At 48.9% G+C, this 10,445-nt stretch overlaps 1 protein-coding gene across 1 annotated transcript in view; it reads right to left on the bottom strand.

The window, feature by feature from the left end:
• The window catches only part of LOC108296425 (protein Shroom3-like), a gene marked incomplete at its 5' end in the record, with an annotated part of 6,097 nt that extends 1,128 nt beyond the window's left edge, over positions 1 to 4,969 (bottom strand). The window contains 7 exon segments of the mRNA XM_017518873.2: positions 171 to 598; positions 601 to 822; positions 825 to 1,052; positions 1,055 to 3,172; positions 3,175 to 4,053; positions 4,056 to 4,515; positions 4,517 to 4,969. Coding sequence (XP_017374362.2) covers positions 171 to 598; positions 601 to 822; positions 825 to 1,052; positions 1,055 to 3,172; positions 3,175 to 4,053; positions 4,056 to 4,515; positions 4,517 to 4,969 — 4,788 coding nt within the window.
• Positions 4,970 to 10,445: the final 5,476 nt, after the last annotated feature.

Raw genomic sequence — 10,445 nt, 5'->3', positions numbered from 1 at the left:
GGGATTACAGGCATGTGCCACCATGCCCAGCTAATTTTTTGTATTTTTAGTAGAGACGGGGTTTCACCATGTTGACCAGGATGGTCTTGATCTCTTGACCTCGTGATCCACCTGCCTCGGCCTCCCACAGTGCTGGGATTACAGGCATGAGCCACTGCGTCCGGCCCGGCCTTCCTCTTTACACTGTTTTCCTTCAGCAAGTTCATATCTTAGAGAAACAAACCTTCCATCAGGTCCATCGTTGTCTTCAGCCTGGAGTCTGGATCCAGAATGTCTGCCAGAGATTTGTCTTGGTGGACAATTTCCTTGGCCAGAGCCTCTGTTCTAATGTCTTCTGAGCTCTTCTGAGGATCAGAACTGACTTTCTTTTCTAAACCCTGAGTTCCATTGACTGGATCATGGGTGAGGCTTTGAGTCCGGGTGGGTGCTGGCTGCCCACCAAGAGACCCAGCAAGTTAGGGCTGCACCCTCATGATGGAAGGTGGTTTGGATTCAGCCTCTGAACCCTTGATAGAAGTTTGGAGTCTAGAAGCCAGTGTCTGACTACCTACCACATACACTGCACTAGACAAATGCCTTTCCCTTGCAATTGTCACCTCAGTTTGTTGGAGCTGGGGTGCGGCCTCTAGGGGACCTCGCTGTCCAGCTGTGCCTCACACACAGCATGGGGAAGAGGTGGAGGGAAGTCATCCATGCTATACACTGGGGTTTCCTGACTCAGTGGAGGAGGTGGGGGTGGGGGAAGAGTTTCAAATGTGGGGCTGGATGTGGCCTTGGGGTGCAGATCCCTCATAAACACTTCGATGTCACAATCCTTATGAGATCCCACAGGATGGACTCAGATATTCGGAGGGAGATCCTCCTTGGAGTGCTCAGGGCCCCAACAGGCGTGCCTAGGTCTGAAGTGCTGCATGAACTTGGAATACTCTGCTGTTTTTGATAGTGCTTGAGGTCTGCAAACTCAGGGGCTGAGGATTCCTCAGGAAGGCTGTCCTCTCTGGCTGCGTGGGCCCACTTGACTTGAGAAGGAGCCGGCCGCTGAGGCAACGAGACCTTTTCCTCATTCGCTCTTCTACCCCATGCTCTGGGCCGTCGCCCTCACAGCCTCTTGGACCAGGAGGCTGGGTCAGGGTGTGACCATTGCTTCTGTGGGTCATGGCAGGGGTGTAGGGCGGGAGAGGCTGTCACCCTGTCTGACCATCCTGTGAGCAGTAGCCAGAGGCAACGGCTGAAGACAGAGGGGTGCCAAGGGGGGTCAGGGGTGCAGCCCTGGTGTCTGTGAGCTGCCCTTGTGTTCCTGCCAGTGGTGGCCTGGGGCAGGGTGTCCTGCTAGCTTGCCTCTGATGGTCCGGGGTTCCAGGACATTCACTAGGCAGGCAGGAATCACCAATGGCTTTGTAGCCTGAACCACCCCAACGAGGGGTGGGATGGTGGGAGAGAAACGGCCTGTCTTCTTGGCCTCTTTCTGAACAGAGTGACCTAGATCCAGGACCAGCCAAATAACATGGATCCTTCAAAAGACCAAAGCCATTGTCTTCCCCCAAAAGCACATCCTGGCGCTTGTCTGCGGTGGCGGGAGATGACCTGTACCTCACATGGACAGGGACAGCGAGGACATCCGAGCGTTCCAGCAGGTCCTCTGCCGACACGGACTTCCCGGCCCTGGGCCCCCAGGTGGGTGGCTCCCTGGGGATCTCACCCACCCTCTGGGTGCCCCTTGTTCCACCGTTTGCTCCACTGAGCAGCTCCCTTGGGACCTGGAGGTCCCTGCGTCGCCGTTCCACGAGGCGGCGGCCACCGGCGAAGGAGCTGCTGCGATCTCGGGGAGCCTGCGGGGTTTCTGCAACAGTGGCCAGCAGGAGCGTGGCCTCCCTGAGGGGCTGCAGGCTGGGCTCCCGCAGTGAGCTCAGGCTGGAGGCCAAGGCGCGGCCGGGGCCTTCCGGCGCCGCGGGGCAGGGCTGGAGGTATGTGCTCTGGGCGCGCTCGCGCAGTGGCCCAGGCTCCTGGAGGCCAGCGCTGGCGGCGGAGGCCGGCCACCTGCCCGTCTTGCCCTGGATGTAGTCGGCCAGGGCGCTCTGCTGGAACTGCTTCAGCTCGGGCCCCGACAGACTGAGCGTGGCGCAGCCTTTGCCATCCCGCTCGAAGAGGCGGCGCCGGTCGGCTACGCTGCTTTCCTGGAAAAGCATCTCCTTCCCCTGGGGGCCCAGGGGTGCCGGTTCGGCCTCCTCCGCCACCGCCACCTGGTTCATTTTCTCGGACTCCGAGTTGGAGCGCTTCTTCTGGTCCGGGGTCAGGCGCCGGCGATCCCCTCTCCGAGCGGCAGAGGGCGCCAGCCTGGCCAGGTCGCCCTCGGCGAGAGTCACGCTGTGCCGCTCCTGCGGCGTGTGCAGGGAGGCGGAGGCCAGCGCCTCGGAGCTTCGCAGCCCTACATGAACCGAGCAGGGCCGTGGCCGCCAGGGCCTTGACGCCGCGGGCGCCCCCAGCTCCAGGTTCCGGCGTGGAAAGGAAGTGGCCCCCAAAACGCGGGACTGTGCGTCCTTAATGCTGTTCCGGTAGGCGCCCCTGAAGGGGGCATTCAGTAGGGGCGACTCGGGTGAGCCGGGCCTGTCCCGCCACTCGGCCTTCCTCTCCTGCTCGCTGGAGAGCTGGAAGGTGCTCTGGCTGCGGAGGAGGCTAGCGTCAGGCTTCTGGGGGCCACGGCCGCGGGCCGCAGCTCCTCCGCTCAGCTGCTGACCGCAGGGCTGCCGGGAGGCCTCCTCCAGCTTCGGCTCCCTGTTTTTGAAGTGCTGCTCCCCATTGCCCAGGGCTTCCGCTGACTCAGAGAAACGCATGTGGGCTTTCGTCTCCTCGAAGTCATTCCCAAAAGTACTGTAAGTTGAGACGGTCCTGCGGGGCCTATGGTTAAGACCAGAACCCGGGCCGCCCACACTCGGCCTGCGGCTCCCTTGCTCTCGCTGCTCGAATTTCGAGACCTTCTCCAGCACCGAGCAGTGGGACTTTCCGTACTGAAATCCTTGAAGAGTCCGGGCGCTGCCTGGGCCGGACCCCCTCCGGCCGAGACTGGATGTGTGCGGGTGCGAGGGGGAGGGCGGCTCTTCGGGCCTTGGGTCTGCGCTGTGGAAAGAGGCCGAGGCACCGGTCCTCCCCTCGGGCCGTGGGTAGAAAACATGCCAGGAGCAGCTTTCCTCCCAGGGTCTACTGCCTTGGTGTTGACTGCACAGGTGGGCCTTCCCCCGGGATAACTCTCCTGGGCTCCCTGGCCTAGCTCCAGGCTGCTGTGTCGTCTCAGACTCTCAGGAATGTTCTGGAGAGATGAGAAGGCGGACTTGGTTTTGCCAAAGTTGCCTGATAGACTCTGGCCTAGGCCTTCTCTCTCCAGCCGCCTCCAGAGGTTGGCATTGTGGTCTTCCTGGAAATCGCCCTCCCAGGGCTCTGAGAGCCTGGAAGATCCCTTCTCTTCACCCGCTTGCCAGTCCGGGACCTGAGGGCATTTGACGTTGTGGGGATGAGAAGATGGTTTGTTGCTGTGGGTGCTCTTTCTCTCATTGGGATGTGGGCTGTTGCCTTGGGGAGGTGTGAGATGTCTCTTCAGGGAGGCATCCTCCTCATTTTCAGGCACTGAAGAAAAAAGGACTTTGGAGGGGACATACTTGGCTGTAGCTTCTGGTTTCTTCTCTACCGGGGACAGCAAGTCATGTTCTAAGGGCTGGCAGAAGGTAAACTCAGGCCTGCTAGATCCATTCTGGCTTCCATTCTCATCAGTGGTAGCCATCTTTTTGCACGCTCCCTGAGCGGCTATGTATCCACTCTCCTTGGCCAGTGCAGGGTAGAGAGTCCCGCTGCCACTCACAGAAGGCTGGGGCACCTGGGCAAAGTGTGGCTCCAGGGAAGGTACGGGGTAGATGCTGGTCGGCAGCAGAGGTTGGCCAGGTTGGGCCTTCTGGCTATGATTATGCTTGGGCTTCACTGGGGAGCTGTTCTCTGGACTCTTCTCCAGCACAGTATGCAGCTGCTCCTCTATGAATGGAGACTTCAGTGTGCGTAGAGAGTTTGCCGGCAGAGCTGTTTTTGATCAAGGCTAGACCAGGAGCTGGGCCGCTCACGGTGTCAAAATGCTGCATAGCTGTCACTCCGAGCTGGAGGCAGGGGTGCACCCACTTTAGGAGGAAGGTTGTCAGTGGCAGTCTCCAAGGAACTGGGGCACTGCTGGCTCCAGGATGGGGGTGGCACTCCCTTGCCCCTAGGAATATTAGACCATTTATCATAGCCCTGACCATCTGCTGAGGCTCGGGCCTCCCTACCTTGAAGCAGGAGGGCTGAAGAGATTACCTCATACTCTGCTGAGACTCCCCTCCGGGTGTCATAGACTGTCTTCACATAGCGAATATCTGCCTGCCTTATCCCTTCGAGGCCACCTTGAGCAGAAGTTGTGTCCATGGAGCCTGAACGCTTCCGGCCAGAGATGCCAGGGGATGGATACTATAGGATGCTAGAACTGGTGGAGAAAGAGCTGTTAAGCCGAGTCTCTCTTGTTATGGAAGTGGCTGAGCTGGTCAGTGCTGTCGGTGGACTTGGCAGGGGAAAGATGACAGGGTGGGTATGCCCCACTGGGCTCCAGGCTCTCCATGCTTCCCTGGGAGCTGCACTGGTCAGGGCTCTGCCTTAGATAGGCATGGTCATAGTTGGAAAGGTCACTCGTAGAGGAGCTGGAATGGTAGCTTTGGTGCCAAGGAGGGCCAATCATGCCCTGAGATATCTGCATCATGCTGGCATCGGGTTGGTTCTCCCCAAACTTAGTTGTGTGCCACGAGTGAGGTCGGCCTGCAGGCTCACTGCGCCTGTGCTTCAGCTGAAGTTTAACCCCTCCTGACAACACTGCTTTCCTGTGCTGGAGGCCAGAGGTGAGGTGTTCTGAGCTGACAAAGTTAGAGTCACCAGTATCTGCATGGCCTGGGTTTGCACACACATCTCATCGCCGCTTGCCTCACGGCTGCCGACCCCAGACTGCGCGGGTCTCCAGGCTACGACAAGTTCAAACTTCGCTGCCACTCAGAGGAGGCGAGGCGGGGCGGGGCATCGCCGAAGGGTGAGCCCAACGCGCTCAGTAATGGGCAGCCCGGCCGCCCCCGCGCCACTGCGCCCCGGCTGCGGCGGCACGGCGGGCTGGGGGCGCGCAGCTGGAGGACGCCGGTCCCAGGCAGGGCGCCGAGGGTGCGGGGCGTTCGCCTTCCTCGCCTCCCGCCCGGGCCCACGCAGTCCACCCAGCGCCCGCCGAACCCGAGGCAATTTTTGTATTTTTAGCAGAGACAGAGTTTCACCATGTTGGCCAGGTTGGTCTTGAACTCCTTATCTCGTGATCCACCCGGCCTGGTCTCCCAAAGTGCTAAGATTACAGGTGAACATCACACTTTTAATAGTAAAATATAGTAGGTTTTGAATAGACTATTGTTGTGGCCATTTCTTCTTTAACCCTCTGCCAACAATCTTTATTCAGATGTAATTTACAGAAGTGTTTTTGACTGAATTAAGCTTTTGCTTCACTCCAAATTAACTTACACACATGCAGTGCATACACCTAGAAAATGCAAGGAACTTTGACACTGTGGAGATGCTGTGTTGCAGGTTGCAGGTTTCATATTTAGCTTCTTTTGAGAGCAATCAAAAGTTGACTCTCAAGAGTCTTTTTAAAGGGGAATTTGTCATTACTCCTGCCCTCCATATTAAAATATTCTAAGCAGGTTCTTTGGTTGTCATTCATCCTGGTGGGTATCCTGTGAGTGTGTCCTAGAGGGAGTGTCAGTACTTAGCAAGGTCTCTCTACCAGTCGCTCTCCAAGATGAGCTCAAGGAACATTGCCACTGCCGACATCCCTCTCATGACAGTATTTTTTATTGTCTCCAATATATGAAGTGAAAGAGTGTAAAGGGGAAAACCTAGAAAAGATACAGCAGATATGGTTCTAGAGTCACAGATTCAAATATTTTGTAGCTAAGATTCACTTTTGAGATTTTTCTCGACATTGGGATGACTTTTGTGGTATTGGATTATTGGTACCTGAGGCAACACACTTTGTTCTGTTGCTCCAGCCCATATTTGTAACAGAATCAGCTGAATGTCCCAAAATTTCAAAGATTAATACCCAGTGTGTTGGGTTTCACTGTAGTGGATATCACTTGTCACCACTGCCTACCACTCCATTCACTAGTGGGAACACAGTGGCTCCTAAACAGCTAGAAACATGATATGGAAGCAGGCTTGCTCCCACTCCCGGCTCCTCCGTCCTGCATCAGCATTCCTTTCTTTTCTCGTGTTCTGCCAATGTAGACAGGCGGGGTTAGATCTATGCTTTTCTTCTCTTAGGATCTTCTTTCCATTCCCCTTTGCCCAAGACCAAGTTTATTACCACATTTCTAACATGCATCTTGCCTACTTCTCATGTACTTTCTTAAAAAATTATACAAGATCTAAAGGGACCACTGCAATCTTGACCACTAAAAGGTTTTGGGGTAGGATGTAACTCAGATGATGGTTTTTGTTTCCAATTCTAGAGAAGATAAATGGATTTTACTGTTTTTTTTTTTTCTAGGAGGCAGCTTCTACTGCTTAAATGTGTACCTAGTCACTACTCTCTTTTTTGATAGCTGACATCAGCACAAAGAATGTTTACATTTTATTATTCTAGTGCATGGAAGATTGTTTGATTTGTCTCTCCTAAATTTTGGGGGGTAAGCTGATTTGTAGATAAAATAAATAATAAAACTGAAGTGGATATCAACACATTTAATGGTCCTAAGTGCTTTCAGGTAGTTTCTAAACCAGCAATGGCAAAAAAGTTTTATCTCACATAAACACTCTAATTGCAGGTGACTGAATGCCTAGGTTGATAAGAATTCTATATATCAAATCTGGGATGTAGATTTGCCATAATGAATTAGTGACATCATATGAAAGGGATAGAAAGTGTTGATAGTCATGACATATAGTCCATTCTTGGACAAAACCAACAGAGAGAGAGAATTACTTTGTCAGTTTAAAGTCATTTCAAACGTTGGGGAAGAGTTCCAGGTAAGAACCGGTAGAAGAAAAGACAATTCATGTTGCTATACAGAGGCAAGAGGATGTTGACAAATAGGCATATTTTTGAGTACAATAACTTTTTGAAAATGTGCTAAAATACAATGGTATTCTTGAGATGATTATGCAGACCATAGTAGAAACTTTGAAGGCTAACAGCGTGTCATTGCTTATTTTCTTAGCTCAAAATAATAAAATACTGAGAGTGAAAAGTGTAAAGCAGATGAAAATTGGCCTCTTTACAACTGAATGAAGATGCTCTTTGCATAGCAGAAAACATTTTTGAATTAGACTTTCAGTGCCCTACATTTAAACATAAAATTTAAAAAGATATTATTTTGCTGAACTCTATGAAATAATGCTTTTGCCATTTAATGAAAAACCAATTTCCTCATAAATATAGAACTTGATGTTCTTGGTTTAGATATCTTCAGAAAAATTTTTGTTGTGGTCGTTTTGCTTTAAAATGTGGGTACCCTATATTTAGCTTAGAAATAAAACAGTATAAGTTTGTTTCAGAGGTGTTAACTTGGAAATATGATTGTCTGTGGCTAGGGTGCATCAAAATGTCTGAAAAGGTAGTGCAGTCTTTGTAAATGCAGGCAAATGACTTATAACTGTCCATAAAATGTGAGTAGTAACATCAGTGAAATCCTTAATAATATAACCATTTATTGTCTAGTGAGAAACTATTCATTAATGTATACCTATTTGCTTCCTGATTTCCTTCTTTTCCCTTCCTCTCCCAACTCCTCCTCTTTTTGTTTCCACAAATATTGACTTTCTACTATGTTCCAAGAACTACATAAGGCTCATGATACCATGGCATTGGTGACCCAGATAGACAAGGATTTTCACTTCACAGAATTTACAGTCTAGTAGGGAAAGCCACGTGTTTATCAAGTTATTAATAATGTGTTGTATCAGGATGGACTGAATTGTCTAGCAGTATCCTTTTTTGGTGGACAAAGGAGAAATTTGGGGACTAGAAAAAGTGATTTCAATAATGCAACTATTTACTGCTTATTAATATGAGAAAGGGATAGAACAAATATATTTTGATCATAAAATGTCCAGTGGATTTATTTTGTAAGGAATTGGGCCAAATTAATATTGACAAGATAAATTAAACTTTTTGTTTTTTGAGATAGAATCTCACTTTGTTACCCAGGCTGGAGTGCAGTGGCGCGATTTCATCTCATTGCAAACTTCACCTCCCGGGATCAAGAGATTCTCCTGTCTCAGACTCCCAAGAGTTGGGGACTGTAGCTGGGACTGCAGGCGTGCATCACCATGCCCAGCTAATTTTTGTATTTTCAGTAGAGAAGGTGTTTAGCCATGTTGGCTAGGCTGGCCTACAACTTCTGGCCTCAAGTGATCCACCTGCTTCAACCTCCCAAAGTGCTGGTATTACAGGTGTGAACCACTGAGCCTGGTCGATAAATTAAACTTTTTAGTATATACTGGATATATAATCCTTAGAAAGAAATTCAGCCGTGTAGTGGCAAACTGTGTCCTGTTACCTGGGTTTGGTTCTGTGGTATCATGGTAATTGCCAACAAATGGCTCCAGGCACACCCAGCTTCTTTCTAAACTTTACATATACATCTGTCTTGACCTCAGGAGGGTGATGAATGCTACTGCACTATTGAATGTTAATTATTAAATATTTTAATTAAGCAAATTAGTTTCTCATGCATCTAGCTATGGCTTTAATAGTTTTTCTTTCTTTTTTTTTTTTTTTGAGACGGAGTTTCGCTCTTGTTACCCAGGCTGGAGTGCAATGGCGCGATCTCGGCTCACCGCAACCTCCGCCTCCCGGGTTGAGGCAATTCTCCTGCCGCAGCCTCCTGAGTCGCTGGGATTACAGGCACGCGCCACCATGCCCAGCTAATTTTTTGTATTTTTTTAGTAGAGACGGGGTTTCACCATGTTGACCAGGATGGTCTCGATCTCTTGACCTCGTGATCCACCCGCCTCGGCCTCCCACAGTGCTGGGATTACAGGCTTGAGCCACCGCGCCCGGCCCGGCTTTAATAGTTTTAATCCAAAAAGTGAATTTTCTGGTTTTCAAAGCTATTGCTAGTAAAAAACCTCACAAAGAATGACTATTGCAAAATTGAAGAACAATCAATTTAGTTTCTTTAAAAAGAAAAAGGTTGTTATCCACAAGAAATAATAATTCTTTGTTTAATTCAATGTAAGAATATTAAATATCTCAAGATGTAAAATCTGCATGCTTCTAGCTTTTGCTCCCATGGACTTGTGAGAATTAGGATTTGAAAAATAATGTCACAGTGAAAACAAAATGTAAGAGTAATCTTGGCATTGCACCAGAATCAGAAATATACTTAATAGTCAGAGATATGTGATAAATAATAGAAATTCACTTCTTATAGTGAAATATTTTACAACCCAAATTTAAAACAAAAATATAAGACTATATCATTTTGATCTTATTAAATCAAGATGATTTAAATTCTCTAACAGTTTGTTATTTTACAAGGGAATTATGCTAAGCATTTCTAGCATCATTTGATACACCTGAGTGATTTATTTCTTTTCTGACTATATTAATTCAACCACAGATTGTATCTCATGAGTGCTTATCCACATGTGTTCAGCGAGCTCTCCTTTTTATGAATACAGTGGTCAATTGAATGGGACTGGAAAGATGCTGCTTTAGAATAACACTCCTAGTTTCATAAGTATGCCACTGTGAGATTGCAATCAGTTTACAGAAAATAAACAATTAAGTATTGTAATAATACAGTTATCTGACTGAGCAACAACTTAATGGAGTGAAACCAGCTCTCTGATGGGACCCATTGGTGGAGAAATGTAATTAATCAAACAGCACACACCTGTAGTTGGTCTGCTGATTCTCTCTTGTGGCTAATAAATCACCAGGCAGTTGGAGTGCACCCCCCATAAAGAGTTGCAGAGAAAGATTGTGTAGCTAAGTAGGGCAGGGGCACTAGAGTCAGTGCCCTGGAAAAAGGCAGTGTTGGCGCTCATTCTTCTTGTGCTCTCAACCTGCCTCTCTCCATCTGGAGTTGGAGTCAGCATGGATGACCTATTAATTATTTCATTCTATATCTTCCTTTGGAGCACCACAAGTCTTTGAAAATAAATAAACCTTTAAAAACAAATTTATTAATAACATTAAAATTATTTAAAAATTTCCCTACCTATGTGTTTATATATATGCATATATACATAATCTTACAAAAATGTGTGTGTGTTTGTGTGTGTGTGTGATTTTTAGCATTTGAATTTTGCCTGGCTTCTCCTTCCTGTTGTTTTCCCTTGACTTGGTTCCCTGCCACATGATACTTCAAAATGCTAACTTGTATATATCTTTCCATGCT

Source organism: Cebus imitator, unplaced genomic scaffold (assembly GCF_001604975.1).
Source record: "Cebus imitator isolate Cc_AM_T3 unplaced genomic scaffold, Cebus_imitator-1.0 Scaffold710, whole genome shotgun sequence".
Lineage (NCBI taxonomy): Eukaryota > Metazoa > Chordata > Mammalia > Primates > Cebidae > Cebus > Cebus imitator.
This window is presented reverse-complemented; position numbering and strand designations above follow the sequence as displayed.